The 17,571-nt window shown below is 59.0% G+C and overlaps 1 protein-coding gene across 1 annotated transcript; it reads left to right on the forward strand.

Moving 5' to 3' along the window:
* The first annotated feature begins 639 nt into the window (after window positions 1-639).
* Window positions 640-13,403, forward strand: PRDM12 (PR/SET domain 12). The gene is made up of 5 exons (XM_037037032.1): window positions 640-862; window positions 2,558-2,748; window positions 4,013-4,168; window positions 11,365-11,476; window positions 12,997-13,403. The coding sequence occupies exons 1-5, from the start codon at window positions 640-642 to the stop codon at window positions 13,401-13,403; spliced, it is 1,089 nt and encodes a 362-aa protein (XP_036892927.1).
* The last annotated feature ends 4,168 nt before the right edge of the window (window positions 13,404-17,571 follow it).

A 17,571-nucleotide genomic window follows, 5' to 3' on the forward strand; every position in this document is an offset into this window, starting at 1 on the left:
CGCTGAGCCCCCTCCTCAGCTCCGTCCCCGCCTTTCCGGGCGGCGGGCTGGGCCTCCCTCCCCGCTCGGCGCTTCCCAAGGGGAGAGGAGGAGGAAGAGGAGGAGGGAGGAAGGGCCGGGGAGGGGCGGGAGGAGCGAATGGGGAGCTGCGGCGGCTAAGGCGCCTCGAGCCGGGCCGGGGACAAGTCTGTCCTCCGACGTCAGGGCGTCATTAATAACCAATTAGGAGGGTCACTGAGGCTCCTATAAAGGCGCTGAGATTTTGCCAAGGCGAAGACCGTCCGGGCCGGGTGTGCGAGCGGCGAGAGCGCGCCGGAGAGCTCCTCGCCGCCGCCGTTTCTCGGCAGCCTCCCGCGCCGCACCCCCCGCACCCGCACCCGCCTCCGCCCCCACCCGCGCCTCGGCTGCCATCCCCGCCGCTTTCTCCACCTCTTCCTCTCGGCCTCGCTCCCCCTCGTCCGTGTTCCCCCCAGCCATCCCCTCGCCGCCCTCCTGCGTCCTCATCCTGCCCCCGCGCCTCTCCCGGCTCCGCGAGCCTCCCAGCCCTCTTCTCTCGCTCCTCTGCTCGCCTCTCGCCCGACACCTCCCCGAGTCTGCCCGGCCGGCCGTCCCCCGGCGCCGGCAAGTCCCGGGCCGCCCATGATGGGCTCGGTGCTCCCGGCGGAGGCCCTGGTGCTCAAGACCGGGCTGAAGGCGCCGGGGCTGGCGCTGGCCGAGGTCATCACCTCCGACATCCTACACAGCTTCCTCTACGGTCGCTGGCGCAACGTGCTGGGCGAGCAGCTCTTCGAGGACAAGAACCACCACGCCAGCCCCAAGACCGCCTTCACCGCCGAAGTCCTGGCGCAGTCCTTCTCCGGCGGTGAGTCGCGCCGTCGAGGCTGGCAGCGTCCGTTCCTCCGGCCCGCCCCGGATTCTTCCCCGCCTGTCTCCGCGCGGGCTGCGGCGGGAGCCGGGGTTTCGAAGCTGCTGGTGCCAACTCGGGCGTTCCAGAAGCTCGGTGCGCCTCAGTTTCCCGCAAGCCCAGCCCGGGCGCAAGCAGCCCAGCCCGGGCATGGCGGGGGACCGCTCACCACCCTGCGGCTCGCAGAAGGATCTCAGCGCCCGGGCTGCCGACCCCGCGGCCCGGCGCTCCCCCGCCCGCCCCTCACCCCTTTGAGCCGGCGGGTTCCTGGCATTTAAAGCCTTACTAGGCGTGTAATAGCAGTTGACTCAAAAAGAAGGGGTTTTAAATTCATTTAGTTAACTTGGGGTTGACCTGCGAAAGTTCCCACTTAAACCAAGAACTTTAAAAGGCAGCAGGGGCTGGGGAGGGGGCGGAGGGCGGGCGGCCGCGGAGAAAAAGCCGCGGAGAGAGGGCGAGAAAGAGAGCGAGAAAAGTTTCTTTTCTTTAAGATGTCTCAAGTTCTTATTCCTCATTCATCAACCCGCAAACAATATCTTTCCCCCGCGCTGGCATCTCTGCGCGTCGCCCTCTCTTCCCCCTTTACGATTTCTGTTCCTCTCTTAATTCACCGTGCCCACTAATCCCACTTCCATTCGCGCTATGTCAACCATCTAATCCCCCCTTTTTGTAAGGGGAATTCCTCGGCCCCTTTTAAACAAGTCCCCTCCGCATTGAGCTACAATTTACTGCTACAGCATCCTTCCAGGGCTAATGAATTTAGAATTAGCGATTTCTTTCGAATGGAGCCGAATGAATGCAATCACTTTAACAGCGTGACAAATTGCCGGCTGCGCTGCAACGGACACCGTTTAACCCCCTCTTTCAGCTGCCCCGCTCGCCGGGTATTTTCCCAGGTAGCTTAGAGGGGAACCTTGTAAGACATGGAGGCGGCCCCTGCGCGTCTGGCCGCTCCCACACCCATCGCCAGGCCCGGCGGGGGGACCCCCAGGGACTGCGGGCTGCCCCCAGCTCTTCCAGGCCCAGAGAGGTGACTGCAGGGCTCACCTGCGTCCGGGAGCCGCCCTTCTTGCCTTCCCGCGCGTCCTGGGCACACAGAGAGCGCAGAGTCTTTTGAGCCCCCGGTGGGCTCGGAGTCCGAAGTCTGTACCCAGTGCTGCCTGCTCATCCCGGGAGCGCCCCAGAGGAAGTCAGAGCGCCCGGCCGCACCCAGGGGCCTCCGGCAGCGTCTGGTGCTCCCTCCCAGATGCGCAGCGAGCGCCGTCCGAGTGACCGGAGTGATGGGCGTGACCGGCAGAAGAACCCAAAACGGAACTGGGAGGAATCTCTGCTTGGTCATCGCCTCCTGGGGGGCTGGTCGCAGTTTACCCGTTTGTAAAACCACTCACTGTGGTCGGCTCAGTCATTCTTAAACTTTTCCCGGGTGGAGGGTAGAGGAAACTGTGGGTGCTCTGAGAATTCGTGGAAACAAAAAAGTCTCCTAGAAATAAGCCCCAAAGCAGCGCCTTCAAGGGCACGGAGGGTTCCTGGCTGGCAAACAGCCCCCAGCCCCCCGCGCAGACATACGGGAGCCACGGTGGGGGGGATTGGTCGGTGGGCAGCCCGGCGGGGTCCTCGGGCCCTGACGCGGTCTCCCGGCCCCTGCGTGCGCAGAGGTGCAGAAGCTGTCTAGCCTGGTGCTGCCGGCGGAGGTGATCATCGCGCAGAGTTCCATCCCCGGCGAGGGCCTCGGCATCTTCTCCAAGACGTGGATCAAGGCGGGCGCCGAGATGGGCCCCTTCACGGGCCGGGTCATCGCCCCGGAGCACGTGGACATCTGCAAGAACAACAACCTCATGTGGGAGGTAGGCCCGGCTGCGGGAGAGGGCTTCGGCGGGCGGGACCTCCCGCCGCTGCGGCGGCTTCCGCGCTCGCGGGAGCCGCGGCCCTTCCGGCCTGTGCGGCTGGGTCCCTGCGGGTTCATTCAGAAAAATGTGACCCGCTTTCCTCTGGCCGAGTCTAGGAAGTCTGACCTGGACAGACCAGGTCTCTTGCCCAGAGTCCCACGGAGAGAGGGCTGGGACCCACTTCCCAGCCACCCCCTTGCATTTCCCCTTCACCCCCAAGCAGCAAGGAAAGTCCCCCAAAGTCAGCCCTGGCCCAGCGGGAGGGTGGCGGGACGGAGAAAGCAGGAGGAACCCGCCTCTCCGCCCAGGAAGAATCATGGCGCTGGAAATGGCGAGCCCGGCCCCTTCCCGGAGTCAGCCCTGAGCCGGCGCCTTCTGCGGGAGTATCTCGCTGACCCCACCAGTTACCATTCGCGGTTCAGAGAAGGAAACTGAAGCTCACAGAGGCTTCCTCCCAGGCCTTCTGGTCCTCCTCCCCCCAAACAGTGCCAGGTGCCAGGGAGGGCCACCCTGAGGACAGAGCTGTCCCCAAAGCACTTCTTGCCTTGGGCCTCTCACCCTGCAGGGCCAGGTGAGGTCCCTATTCTCATTTCACCTCTCCTGGGGTGGCGCTTCGGCCCAGCTCCCACCCGCAGACCCCACCCCTCCAGGAGCCCAGAGGCAAACACTGCCCCATCTCCTCCCTCCCCGGAGGCCAAGCCAGTGGCTGTGTTTGGAAGTTGGGGTCCACTTTGACCCCTGGATATCCTTGGCAGCTCCCACAAAGGGGCTCAAGCTGGGCCAGGTGCCCAGGGAGCCAGCTTTACCTCTCCAGGCCCCTTGCACCTGGTTCCGGTTCTGGCCTGTGCTCCCCACAGCCCTGGGGAGCACCTGTGCACCCCCGAGAGCTGGCTGGGTGCTGCTGTGTCTCATCAGTGATCCCTCGGAGGCCCCTTTCTTCCGGGCATGGGGGGGGCATGGGGAGACACGACAGCAAGAGGGAGCCTGTGGGACCCTATAGGCCGACTCGCTATGGGCCGCCTCTAGCCGGCTGGCCTCAGGCAAGTCCCAGCACCACTGGGAGCCTCTTTCCTCAGTTGGAAAACGGAGATGATAAGAGCCATGTCCACTTCCAGGCACTGGTGTGAGGATGGAGAGAGAGTGTGTGGATGCGCCTGGCATGGGGGCCTGGGGCTGGGCCCAGGTGCCACACCTGACACAGCTCTGATTCACCTGTGCCCAGGTGTTCAATGAGGATGGCACAGTGCGCTACTTTATCGATGCCAGCCAGGAGGACCACCGAAGCTGGATGACCTACATCAAGTGCGCACGTAATGAGCAGGAGCAGAACCTGGAGGTCGTCCAGATTGGCACCAGCATCTTCTACAAGGCCATCGAGGTGAGTGTGCGTGCTGCGGTGTGGGGAGCAGGGGGTGGCCACGGGGGGCAGCGGACAGAGTGGCATTGGCACAGGCCCAGCTGGCTGCCCAGGCCGTAGGTCGGTCTGAGGCCCGTGCACCACAGTCTCCAGGAGCCTGACTGTGAGGTGAGCTTCCTGCTGCAGGTCGGGAAGGAGGCACCTTCTGGCACAATGCCGTTGAGACTCCTGTGCACCTCTGCAGTGAGGTCCCTGGGTGGCTGCTGAGGGTGTCCCGGGGTTCAGAAGCCACAGAGATACAGAGAGCAAGACACGGGAAGGCAGCCCAGAGCAAGCCTTTGGGGGCGAGTGGGGTGCTGTGCCCGCTCCCTTTCAGTTGTGCGTTGTCCCTCGTTCTGCAAGTGCCAGGCACTGATGGCATGTGGGGCATGACTCGAGTCTCCACTGTCACATACTGATCTCCCTGGATGTCAAGCTTCTCCTGGAGGCTGTATACACGGTATCCTATTGGAGCCTCACGTATTCAATCTGCAAGGGAGTGCTCTGCGGTCGCTGCCGTTTACAGGCGTGGATCCTGGATCTCAGCCGGTGGCAGGCAGACTCAGGAGCTCTGACGGGGCATCGGGGACCATGTGCATGCTGGCGCCTGTGCTGGGGGAGCTCCACAGAGGAGAGAGAAAGGGAGAGGGTGCAGGCAGATCCATGCCACATCCCATGGTCTGGGGAGCAAAGCCAGGCCCAGGCATGAGGTGCAGGGAGGTGGGAGACGGAGATGCTTGGGCGGAGGCAGACGAGCTCACAGTGTTTGGGGAGGAGCTGCCTGCCACTGAGTGTTGGCAGCTGAACAGTGTCTGCTGGCAGGAAATTTGCTCAGCATCTGGCCCAGGACAGTGAGCTGTCCACCCCTGCCCTCACCCCCGGTGGCAGGTTGCCCACGAGTGCGCTGTGCAAGGGTGGGGCTGTTCCCCCCACACCTGCCCTGACCTCACGCTTCTGCTTGCAGGTGGGCAGAGGCCTGGCCCCCCTCGAGGTGGGGCTGGGCTTGGTTGAGACTTTCGGGTGGTCTAAGGGAGCCTCTCCAGACTCAGGGAATGTCTTCTTGTTAGTCCACACTCCGTTTTGTCCCCGGGACTCAGAGCCCCAGTCCACCCGAGGCCTGAGGGGCACCGGGGCCGAGCAGCATCTGGAATTGAGGTCGGATTGTCCCAAACTAACCAGAGTCTCTGAGGGATGACCCCAGAATGGCATTTGCCTGGGGTGGTCGGTAGTGGGTCCCAGCTGAGGGGTGGGGGAACACTGGGAGGAGCAGGAGGTGGAGAATAAGGATAGGCAAGCATTCCTGCCCTGGAGTTCTGGGCAGGGGGGCATGGCGTGAGGCAGTGTCACGGGAGGATGGACGGTGGCCCAGGACAGGGGTGGCTCCCATGACCACCCAGCAAGGCTAACAGCCTGCAGGAGTAAGGGCTCCCCACGCCCCACCCCAACATCTTAGAATAGGCCTCAGGTGTGGCCGAGCTGCGCTTCTGATGGAGAGCATTCTCCAGACCCTTCCCCTCCCCATCTCAGCCTCACACACAGGCTCCCGCGTGTGCACCGCTACCCAGCCATCCAGACACAGATGAGTGGGGGGCACACAGTCACGCTGTCCCTCCCACGCAGACACACACACACACACACACACACACACGGGGGAGACCGACTGGCCATGCCGGCATGATTTGGGCAGAAGGGCTCCTGGCCCCGGGCAGGTGCATGGGGTGGCGGGGGCTGAGTCTCACTGCCATGTGCTCCGGCTCCCGTCCTGCTGGCTGACAGCTGAATGCAGCCTGGAAACATCAGCAGACATTTAGACAGGAACTCAGAGCCGGAGGCAAGGGAGCTGAAGAATAGCTTTAAGGAGGGACCTGGGCTTACAAAATTTTCAAAAAGCCATCTACGTTCAATCAGGAATTTAAGTTGATCAAAGAAGATGGAGGGGGAATCCTATCACATGTGATATTGGTAGACAGACGCAACCATCGGCCTGGAGATACCCACCCCCCCTTCAGAGAGCCAGTGAGTCTGGGGAGACGGGACCGAGGGAGGGGCAAGGAAATGCAAAACATCACCCCTTTTATTTTTAATGAGTGAAGCCAGGTACGTTTTTCTGTGGTGACAGTTTTCTCAAGTTGTGTTGCCATATCGGGTCCCACCCACCCCAGGGAGTGGGCCCTGGGCGCGTGACTGCCACACAGCAGGTCTGAGGCCTGCGCCCAGGCGGCCCTTCGCAGCCGGACCAGAAGGAACCGCCGCACTGGCCCCCAGCCGCCTCTGCAGGGCTCAGCTGTCTGTTCCGTGCTGCTGCGTGAGCTAGCCGCAGAAAGGCCCTGCGTGATCTCTTTTCCTGATTTTTCTGTCACTCACAACTATTTGTATTTCATAACAGTGACCCCATTACTTGCCCAAAAAATGGGAAGGAGGGTTTTTCCTCAGTGAGTGGAATAAACAGAGACAGAGGCCAGCCAGTCGGCGGGGAAACCCAGGCCTGCTCTGCGTCTGGCTGTGACCACTGCCATGCTCTTCCGGGTGCCTGTCTTGCTCACTTCAACCAGGAAGAATTTACTGCCTACAATGATGCTTCTGGAAAGTTCCCGGCCCCTAGCAAGTAGGAGCTAAATGTTGAGTGCGGCTGGGTTGAGGGGGGAGCAGATGGACCCAGTTCTCCCAGAAAAACAAAGCCAGCTCCCCCGGGGAGCCAGGCCGTTTGCCTCCAACTCTCAGCCCAAAGGATGCGGGGTAAATTGGGACGGTTTTGGGTTTGGGAACTGGGAGGAAAATTCCCAGTTTTTTCCCCACCCTCCTTTTTTTTTATGGCAAATTACTGTTTTGGAAATGTGGTCTTTTCTTTTTGCTATTTTCCTTCTTGTTTTAGGCAGTTCAGTTTTATTCCCCCTCGCTCAGAGCCCCATAGCCCCGTCCCTCCTTCTGTTGGCCTTATGAGGACAAGCACTGTTTTCCTTCATCTTGTTCACTGCGGGGCGCAGTCCCGGCGCTCTGATTATCCATAAGCAATATTAGCAACTCGGCATTAGCAACGCCGTCCTCCGAGTGAGCACTCACCACAGGCCGGCTGCGGGCTAGGGCTTAGGGACTCTCTGGACACAGAACCCTCTCGGCCCTAGGAGTGCTCTCCATCACCGCCCCAGTTTTAACAACCAGGACGAAGCCTCGGGTCAGGGGGATGGTGGGAGGGGACTGAGCTGGATCTGAACCCAGCCTGTCCAGCCCCGGAGCAGAGCCTGTGGTCGCCGGGCCGTGGGGCCTCCCTGGCCAATAGCTGTTTGCTGGAACTCTATTAATTGGTGTGTCGGGACATCTGCGGCGCAGTGGAAATTGATACCCATCCAGATGACACTGAGGTCCTTCTGGACTGGTGCCTCTGCACCGCCCAGGGATGGGGCGGGCCGCTCAGCCTCCTGGGGACGCGTGCGAGAGCGTGGCATGAATTTGTATTAGGAAAACGAGCCCCGGTCCCCATCATTTCCATGTACAATACAAATTCAGAGATGGAAATGGAGCAGCACAAACCTCGTGGGCCGACGGGGAGGGTTAGGAAGCATGCTGTGAGAGACCGTGTGCCTTGTCAACGAAAGACTCAGACGCTGCTGTCCTGCGCCCCACCCCGCACCCCGGTCTGGGTGATGTGGGTTTTAGGGTGTGGAGATCAGCTGCGTGGGAACTGCTGGGTTTATGGCATGTCCCGAGCCCACCGCTGCTCCCAGAGAAGCGAACAAACAGCTGACTCTGGTTCTCTGAGCCCCAGTGCAGAGCCCAGCCGGGGCCAGACTGCAGTGTTGGCCATAAAGAAGCAGCGCCTGTGAGGGGACTGGGGGGCCTGCGGGGGGCCTGCGGCTGTCCTTGGCTCCCAGGTGATTGGCTGGGGCCTCTGGACAATGATACCAGGACCTTAGGGAGGAGGCCGCCGGTTCTCCTCTGGTCTCCTGGTCTGGGTCTCCAGGTCGTTGCATGAGCGGTGGCTGGGAACAGGCAGAGAGCAGACAGAGGTCGGGCCAGGGGCTGCCGCTGGCCTCCCAGGGCTCTGAGGGGTGGAGGGAGATTCTGCTCCCAGCCTCAGGGCGGGTGAGGCTGCTTGTCCGGTCTGGCTTCTCGCTGCGTCATTCTCAGTGCCAGTGGGTTCTTCTGAATAGATTTTCTTTCTTCTCTATTGTTATTATCACTTGATATAAAAGTAGTAGGAAAGTGGTGCGTTATTATTATTTTTTAATCAGAGGCCTCATGTGGAAAATGGAAGCCATTCCGCCATATCACGCCACTGCCCATGGGCCATGAGTCAGCATGTGCTGGTGTCGGAGGACAGACCTGTCTGGGAAAGACGCCCCCAGAGCGGGAGAGACTTCTTTTTCACCGCGCACCCTTCTGTGTGTGCGCCTTTTTGTCCGCGGCTCTGCATCACTGTTTTAACCTTGTAATTCATTTTATTTTACTTACTTTATTTTGTTTTAAGATTTGATTCCCAGTCAGGGCACACGCCTGGGTTGCAGGCCAGGTTCCGAATAGGGGGTGCGCGAGAGGCAACCACCCATCGATGTTTCTCTCCCTGTCTTTCTCCCTCCTTTCCCTTCTCTCTAAACATAAGTAAATAAAATCTTTAAAAAATAAATAAAGATTTTATTTATGTTTTTAGACAGAGGGGAAGGAAGGGAGAAAGACAGGGAGAGAAACATCAGTGTGTGGTTGCCTCTCACGTACTCCTCACCGGGGAACCAGGCCCACAACCCAGGCATGTGCCCTGACTGGGAATCAAACTCGTGACCCTTGGGTTCACAGGCCGGCGCTCAGTCCACTGAGTCACACCCGTCGGGGCTGTAATTAAATTTAGTAAAACTAGTTTTAGTACGTTTTTAAAAGGTGAGTAAGTAAGTGATGCACCCTCACATTGAGACAGTTAGTACTCGAGCTGTTAACTTAAAAAAGAGTCTCCCAGCGACCGTTCGGGTGATAATATTCGAACCTCGGGCGATCTCACAGGTCCGGAGCTCCTCGCTCATCACGGTTCTTGTTGTTGTTTTGTTTCATGTGAACTGTCATTGTCCGTTCACACGAAAGGGCCAGGTGGACAGGTGTCGGACTCCCAGACCACGGGTTGCAGGTGGAGAAGCAGCTCAGGGTGACTGTCCCAGGGGCTGGCAGAACCACCCGTGCCTGCCTGTGCCCTGAGAGGTGATATGGGGCCAGGAAATGGCGGCGCCGAGGGGGGAGGTGGGTGGGGAGTGTCTTTGGGGTCTGTGGGCCCAGCTCTCCGGGCTCTCTTTGGAAAGGGAAGGAAAAGCCTCTGGTCGCCCTGGGTGCTAATGGTGCCAGTGGCCGGAGCCACAGCGCAGGCTCTGCTGGGGTAGCTGTGGGACTCCATACACTGGAGATCGCAGCCAGCATCTCTGAGAGGCCCTTGACCTGGGGTGGGGTTGGGGGGCAGGTTATAATGAACTCCCGTGTGCGTCCATCCTGCAAAGCCCTGGGTGTGCCTGGCTCCACCTCGCCCCCACGAGCAGCCCGTGAGGCCAGAGCCGCGGTGCCACGCCTGCTTTATGGTTGGGGAAACTGAGGCCCAGAGACTTGCCTAAGGCCACAGGCCCAACAGGTGGGGAGCCCGAGTGAACCCCAACATGTCCTGAGCTGCAACCCTGTGCAGCCCTGGGACCTGCAGGAAGGAGCACATTCTGACCACCTGATGCAGGGCTGGTTGCTTTTGAGGAAGTGCGGTGGGTAAATGTTTGGTTTCATCTGAAAGTTGAAGCCAGGGCTTGGGACATGGTTGGAGGTGACTTTTAATCAGAGTCTTAAAGGGAGGCCTCTGGAACCTTCAGCTGTGGCGCCTGCAGTCTTCGAGGCCCCGCCCAGCTTTCCCGGTTTCAGAAGCACTTGGTCCTTCCATTTTGAAACCTTGTCAGTCCGAGCTGGCAGGGCACCTTCTGCCCCGCTTCTTGTCACCCACTCACGCTGAGGCTTGGCATGAGGCACTGGGCCGTGTGGCCTGTTGAGAAGGGGCACGGTGACTGACCCCTGGCTGAGTCTTAGGGGAATTCAGTCCCCTGGGCCCCCTGACACATCCCTTCTGCCGCCCGCCTCTCTCTGCGCCTCTCTGCTTCCAGGGGGTGCAGGTGGCTGTCCCAGGGTCTTCCTGACCCTGCCCAGAGGAAGGAAGAGGCACCAGCAGCAGGTGCCCAGTGTGGTGGGGGCCTGGGGCCTTCGCTGTGACCACAGAGGCCAAGGGAGGGTCCTGCGCAGCTGTGATGTCAGACACCCCAAGATGGAATCCCCCCAAACGGAGAGCGTCACTGAGAGAGGGCCCACCAGGAAAACAAGCTGTCTGTGCCTGAGGGGCGTCCATCTTTCTCTGGGTGGATGAGAGTGACCTCTGGGGTGGGTGCCAGAGCTGGCCCTTCTGGGGTCCAGGCCATCCCCACTGTCACTTGTTCTAGCTGGCTGGGAGCCCCTCGAGATGTCCCGGAGCGCGGTGTTTACGGTCAGCCCCACCCGGGAGCAGGCCTTCCACAGCCTCCCTGGGTCGTCCCTGCAGACCTTCCCGCCCGATGGCTATTTTGGGGGGCGCATCCTTCCCTGGGAGCAGCAGAGCCCTGCCACCATCTGTGCAGTTCTGTGCCACAGACCTGGGACAACGGCACAATGGACTTCATTGAAGACCAGTTTTGTTCGAGGCTGAGTGGCCCAGCGTTGGGCCAGGAGAGCCCCTCGGTGGGCAGAGAGATGCCTGTGACACGGTGCTGTTTCCAGAACGTGCTCAGGCAGGGTGTAGCCAAGTACCGTGGGGTGTCCCCCTAACCCACACTCCTCGGGAACACCCAGCTCAGCCCTGCAGACCCAAGGGCTGGCTGGCACTGCTTCCCCTCCATAAGAAACGAAACGTTTTCTAGGTTTTGATCCATTACTTCTGCTTGCTGTCAGGCTTCCGATCTGTTGCCGTCAACTTGGGAGCACTTGCGTGGCTGGGAGGTGTCCCTGTTCCTTCAGATGACAAGAAGCCTGGGCAGGGAGAGGGGAGCAGAGCGTTGCAGGGTGTCCTGTGCTTGTGCAGCTTGCTGGGGACGGCTTGCAGCTCCAGGGCAGGTGCCAGGACAGCTGCCGCCTGGCACTGAGGGGGTATGCAGAGCTCTGCCCGCCACGGCCTCCCTGACCTCCACTTGCCTCCTTCCCCGCAGATGATCCCCCCTGACCAGGAGCTGCTGGTGTGGTACGGGAACTCCCACAACACCTTCCTGGGGATTCCCGGTGTGCCTGGACTAGAGGAGGATCAGAAAAAGAACAAGCATGGTAGGTGTGCTCCAATGAGTCCAGGTGACAAAGGACCCGTGGAACCCAGTGTGTGCGTGTGCATGTGTGCCCCTGTGGTGGGGAGGCTCCTGCCTTTTCGGGGACCCTGGCTCACTCTCCACCATGGCTGAGCATGTGTGACCAACTGGTCCGAGCAGGCTGGTGCCTCTGGAGCCACTGCGTGTCCTGGCAGGAACAGGCCGTGGGTTTGGCAGGAGGGGCTGTGGGAGCCTGGATAGAGTCCCAGTTCTGCCATGCAGTCTTGGGAATGGTTCTGTGACTCAGTTTCCCCATTTTAAAAAATTATTTATTTTTAGAGAGAGGAAAAGAGAGGGAGAAAGTGAGGGAGAGACACATCGATCCATCGCCTCTCCTACACTCTCAACTGGGAACTTGGCCGGCAACCCCTTAGGCATGTGCCCTGGCTGGGAATTGAACTGTCGACCTTTTCAGTTCACAGGCTGGCACTCAGTCCACTGAGCCACACCAGCCAGGCCTATTTCCCCATCTTTAAAGAAAGGAAGTTGGGCAGGGTGCTCTCTAAGCTCCCTTCAAGCGCTGGCACTCTGTACCCTTCTCTGCTCTGTGGCTGGTGCCCGGCCTGGCACAGACCAGGCCCTGGTGCCAACCTGTTGGATGAAGGCAGGCCACGTCGCCTCCAGGTGTATCAGAGGGACCCTGGCTGTCATGGCAGAGACCTTTTGCTCGAGACCCGTTTTGTGCTAAATGCGTCACAGGTATTATCCCACGGGGTCCTCAGGAAATCCGTGTGCAATTTGATTATCCTTATCTTTAGAGGATGATTCTGAAGCCCACGAGTTTTGTCGACTGGGGCTCTACTCTGCAGCTAATGCTTACACACAGTAACATCTCTAGTCCTCACTGCGGGATCGTTGGGGTGATGCAGTTACTGCCTCTGTTTCAGGGGTGAGAAGTGGCGTGAATTCTCTGGCACATAGAAGGCACTCAGTAAATGTTTGTGGGGTGAATCAACGAAAGGGTTTTTTTTTTTTAGGGTGTGTGGGGAGGGTATATTAGTTACTTCTACGTAGGGAAGGCTACTGTGAGGCAGGCACTTTCCCTGCGCGGGCTGAGGCCCCCAAGCACCCGGCAGTTTTTCGTGATCATCTCCCGCAGTCCTGCAGTGCCCAGTGAGGTTGTAGTTGGCTCCCATTTTGCCGGTGAGAAAGTTGAGGCTTGGTGAGGCCAAGCCACTAAGTCTCCAGTTTCACAGCATGGTCTGGAGTCAGCTCCGGTCTGACCTCGGGGCCCTTGCTGCCCCTCCCATTCCTTTGCCAGCGCTCCCCATCAGTTGCCCAGGAACCACCAGTCGATTAGAGGCGGGCATATCGGTGGATCCCCGAATCCCCGAGAGGAGCGAGCGCAAGGGGAGCGTGGTGTGTGAGGGGCATGGGTGCGGGGTTTCGGGGGCGCGGTTCTAACGAGGCTGCTCTCTGCCCCATCCCCGCCTGCCCCTTGGCTCCTCCCCGCTTCCTTCTTGGCCCGGGCCTCGCGGCCAGAGGATTTCCATCCCGCGGACTCGGCTGCGGGCACCGCGGGTCGCATGCGCTGCGTCATCTGCCACCGCGGCTTCAACTCTCGCAGCAACCTGCGCTCGCACATGCGCATCCACACGCTGGATAAGCCCTTCGTCTGCCGCTTTTGCAACCGCCGCTTCAGCCAGTCGTCCACACTGCGGAACCACGTGCGCCTGCACACGGGCGAGCGCCCCTACAAGTGCCAGGTGTGCCAGAGCGCCTACTCACAGCTGGCCGGTCTGCGTGCCCACCAGAAAAGCGCGCGCCACCGGCCGCCCAGCGCCGCGCTGCAGGCGCACTCGCCCGCGCTGCCCGCGCCCCACGCGCACGCGCCTGCGCTCGCCGCCGCGGCGGCCGCCGCGCACCACCTGCCGGCGATGGTGCTGTGAGCGCCACGCTCGCGCCTTCCCGCCTGGGGCGCCCGGGCCCCTGGCTGTTCTCTCATCCGACCAGACCTCCCGCAGTGGCGGTGCGCTCCAAGAGTGACCCCGCAGGCACACATTTTCACCCCGTTTTTTAGATGAGGACACTAGGGGACGACGTTCCTTTCCTGGGGCCACCCAACTGGTCGCAGCTGCTCCACCACCTCCTTTTGGGGTGGGTGGTCCCCATGCCCGGCTTAACCTTGTCCTGTTGAGCCGGCCGCCCAGACTGGCATCCCCCCTCGTGGATGGCAGGACAAGCGGATGAAAGTCTCCGAGAGCCCTAAGAGGGGGGAGGGATTGCCAACTCCCCCACGGAGAGCTGTGTGTTTGGAATGGAGGGAGAGCGAACTCCCTATCCCAGAGTCGCCTGGCGTGCGCCCGCCCCTCTGTCCCCTTGTCCTTCCTCTTGCAAATGGTCACCTGCAGGGTCCGGAGTACGGACGTGACTTTGAGAATTGGGGGCAAACGGGACTCAGGGGCAGTCCAAAAAGCCCCACGAGACCTGCACTGAGGGTGGGGGGGGGCGGTGTCTCCTTTGGGCAACCTTCCTTCTCCCCGACCCAACCCGGCTCCCTGGGCATGGGTGAGGCACGGTCTTTGCCGTATTGAGAGTGCAGGCAAAACAGAAATGAATTGTGGGACCCCGGGCAAGGGCCTGCCCCTCTTTCCCCTTTTCCCGTGTATAAAATGAGAGCGTTGGACTGAGGCCCCTCCCCTTCAGCTCTGACAGCATACTTGGGAAGGGGAAGTTTCCCGAACAGTCCTCCCCACACTCCTGCGAGAGGAGGACGGGACTGGACTGTCCGCGGGGAAAGCTCTTCCAAGCCCAGCCCGCCCACCCTCCCTCGCTCTTTCCCGTCGGCCCCAAAATGGGCCCTGGCGCCCTCTGGTGTCATCTCTCCCACCTTGCAGTCACTTACCAGTATTTCCGTAGGACGTTTTGTAAGATAAAGAAACTATAATAATATTAATGAAAAGTATAACATGTATAGAGTTTTCAATAAGCTGTGTTCTACTTCCAGAAAATGGTCACTTTAACTTTGTAAATATTTATCTAAAATGATATTTACAAAACTGTGATATATATTACTTGATTGTATAACTGTAAATACATTTGTACCACTCTTGTATTCTAAAATAAAAATCACTTGAGCATTTATCACTTAGCATCCGAATGGGCCGACTCTTCTGTCTTCGAGAAAAGGGAATATGGAAGGTTCCTGGAAGCCGGAGAGGGTGTGGGCGGAATTGTCCCATTTACCTGTTGTGCCATTTATACAGAAAATTCTTCTTGTCACAACTGGGGTGTCCGCTCCCAGAGAGAGGGCCACCGTGCGAAGCAACCAGAATCCCGAAGGGGATGGGCTAGCTCCCACTTTCCAGCCGACTCTCAAGGATCAGTACCCCACTTTTTCGCTTCCCCAAAATGTTTACGCCGCCCCCCTTTTTCATGGACAACTTGAAGAAACCCAAGCAGCCAGGGGAGGCAGGCGGAGATGGCCACCAAGTGCCCTCCCAATGCCTAGAACTCCCAAGTGCTTCGGGCACCCATTCCAGACACCTCTGGAGGAGGACCAGAGGACAGAGGGGCCATCCCTGCAGGGTCCGTCCCTGGCTCCTCCCTCCAGGAGGCCATGTGACATTGGAGAGTGTGAGTTCACACTTGTGCTCCAGAACATGCCAGTGGTGAGGGTGTCACCCAAGCAGGCTACTGGCCACCTCAGGCACACCTCTCTGTGCATCTTCATCTAGCCATGTGCATGCGTGCACACACATGTACACAACGGAATGCACACTTGAAAGTGCCAGCCACCCCCGTTTGGAGCTTCAGGTGCGTATTCCCAAAGATCCCTATACTCTGGGGGATTGCACCCTGGCAGGTGGAGGTGTGGGCAGATGGACATTTGATGTGTTCATTTGCATACCCTATCTGGGCTCTCCTTCCTGGGGGAGGGCCAGTGTGCGACGTCACCCTCGGTACGCCCCTCCCCCCTCCTGTCACAAGCCTTGTCTTTCCTCTGATACCTCCCACTGGGTTTCTGGTGCCTCTGGTGGCCCCTGGCATCACCCTCCTCTCACTGCAGCCCCCACCTGGGCCTCTAACCAAAGTTATCTGTCCTGAAACCCATTCCCTCTGGGCGCAGCTGGGTGGTGTAGGATCAAACACCCTTCTGGCTCAGATGCCCTGCTTCCCAGACAGTGATGCTGGATTCCTGAAGGACAGCCTGCAGTCAGGGGCCTGTAATAAAAATCTAAATAGATTTCCATGTATAATTTTATGGTCTCCCAGCTCCAGATCATCAGAAGCCACAACCCAGTCCCTAGAACCCACCTGGTGGCAGCAGACTAATGCTGGAGTCCTTCCCTGCTGGAGACAGAAGGGTGAGCAGGCAGGGATGGTGGGTGTGAAGAATTCTCTATACTCCCAATTCCCTAGACTCTGGTGCCATGGCACACCATGCCACACAGGGAGGCAAGGAGAAAATGTGGGGAAGAAGCTTTTACTATAGTTTTCATGGGAAGAATGGGTGAGGCAGGGTGAGCTGGTTTAGGATTGACTAGTTTGAATAATGTCGGCAGGCTCTGCAACCTAGCCCTCTAGGACCCAGCCCTGGGGCGATGAGGGCAGCTGGACAGGGACTTGGACTGTGACACTGAGAGCTATTCCAGATAAGGTGGTCAGGGAAGGCTTCTCGGAGGAAGCAATTTTTTTTTCGAGAGAGAGGGGAGGGGAGGGAGAAAAAGAGGGAATAAAACATCAGTTGGTTGCCTCTCGCACACCCCCAACTGGGGGGCCTGGCCCACAACCCAGGCAAATGCCCTGACTGGAATCAAACCAGCCACCTTTGGTTTGCAGGCCGACATTCAACCCGAGTCACACCAGCCAGGGCAGAGGAAGTGACTTTTGAGCTGAGATCTGAGTGATGAGAAGCGGGTGCACAAGGACCTGGAGGAAGAGAATTCCATGCGGAGAAGGCCAGAAACGCACAGGCCCCGGGGTGGAGACGAGACTGGTGTGTGGGGAACTGAGAGGTGAGCCGTGCTTCTGGCTGCAGTACAGCAAGGAGGGGAGCAGGTTGGGCGGCAAGTGAGGTCAGATCCGGGCAGGGGCAAAATGATGAGTTTGGATTTTATTCTTAGTGTAAAGGGAAGCCACCAGAAACCTGGGAGTGGTTTAAATCGGTCTGTTTCTAAAAGCTCCCTCTGGCTGCTGTATGGAGATTGGATGGTAGGTGGAGCAAACGCAGAATTAGGGGGATGAGCTAGGAACTGACACCCAGGTGAGAGATGAGGTTGACCCCGTGGCCCAGGAGACGCACAGGTGGGGAAGTAGACCCCAACACCTAAGTCTGAGCTTAGGAATCTCTGTTTCTAACCAGCCCCCCCGGGATGTGCACTCTGTCTCCGTGGTGTAAAGAGAAGACCACACTGAGTCTGGAGTCTTGGGTTCTAATCTCAGCCGAAGGTCTGTTGTTGGGACTGTGACCCGAAATGACCAACTATTGGGAACAGCAATGCCCACCTTCAGGATGGACTAAATGTGAGGACTATGTAACATGACATTTGTACAGCACTCAGCAAAGGACCAGGCCCTCCAGAAGTGTCGGTAAGGGCGCAGCTCTGGGGTGAAGCGAGTCCAGCTGGCAGGAACCTGGCCACCACCAGCTGCTGTGGGAATTCTAGTCCTTTTGGGGCCCTCATTTCCACTGCTATAAGAAGGTGTTTACTGCCCCCGGTGTGGCTCGGTTGATTGGAGGGTCACCCCGTAGACCGCAAGGTTGCAGGTTTGATTCCCAGTCAGGGCACATATGAGAAGGCAGCCAGTTGATGTTCCTCGCATTGGTCTTTCTCTCTCTCTCAAAGCAATCTGTATTTTTTTCTAAAACGTTATCTGCAATAGACTGAATGAAATGGATTGAATGTCTGTGTCCCCCTCCCCTCCTAATTCATATGTTGAAATCCTAACCCCCAAAGGGATGATATTAGGAGGTGGGGCCCTTGGGAGTTGATCAGGTGGTGAGGGTGGAGCCCTCGTGAATTTAGTGTCCTCGTGAAAGAGACCCCAGAGCTCTCCCTCACCCCTTAAGCCAAGTGAGGACATAGTGAAAAGACAGCCATCTATGAACGAGGA

Source organism: Sturnira hondurensis, unplaced genomic scaffold (assembly GCF_014824575.4).
Source record: "Sturnira hondurensis isolate 20B ecotype Veracruz unplaced genomic scaffold, ASM1482457v3 Scaffold0022908, whole genome shotgun sequence".
Lineage (NCBI taxonomy): Eukaryota > Metazoa > Chordata > Mammalia > Chiroptera > Phyllostomidae > Sturnira > Sturnira hondurensis.

Coding starts and splice junctions, on each gene's coding strand:
- PRDM12 (XM_037037032.1), top strand. CDS start 640: ATGATGGGCTCGGTGCTCCCGGCGGAGGCCCTGGTGCTCAAGACCGGG. Junction 4,169..11,364: donor TCTTCTACAAGGCCATCGAG/GTGAGTGTGCGT, acceptor CCTTCCCCGCAG/ATGATCCCCCCTGACCAGGA. Junction 11,477..12,996: donor TCAGAAAAAGAACAAGCATG/GTAGGTGTGCTC, acceptor CCTCGCGGCCAG/AGGATTTCCATCCCGCGGAC.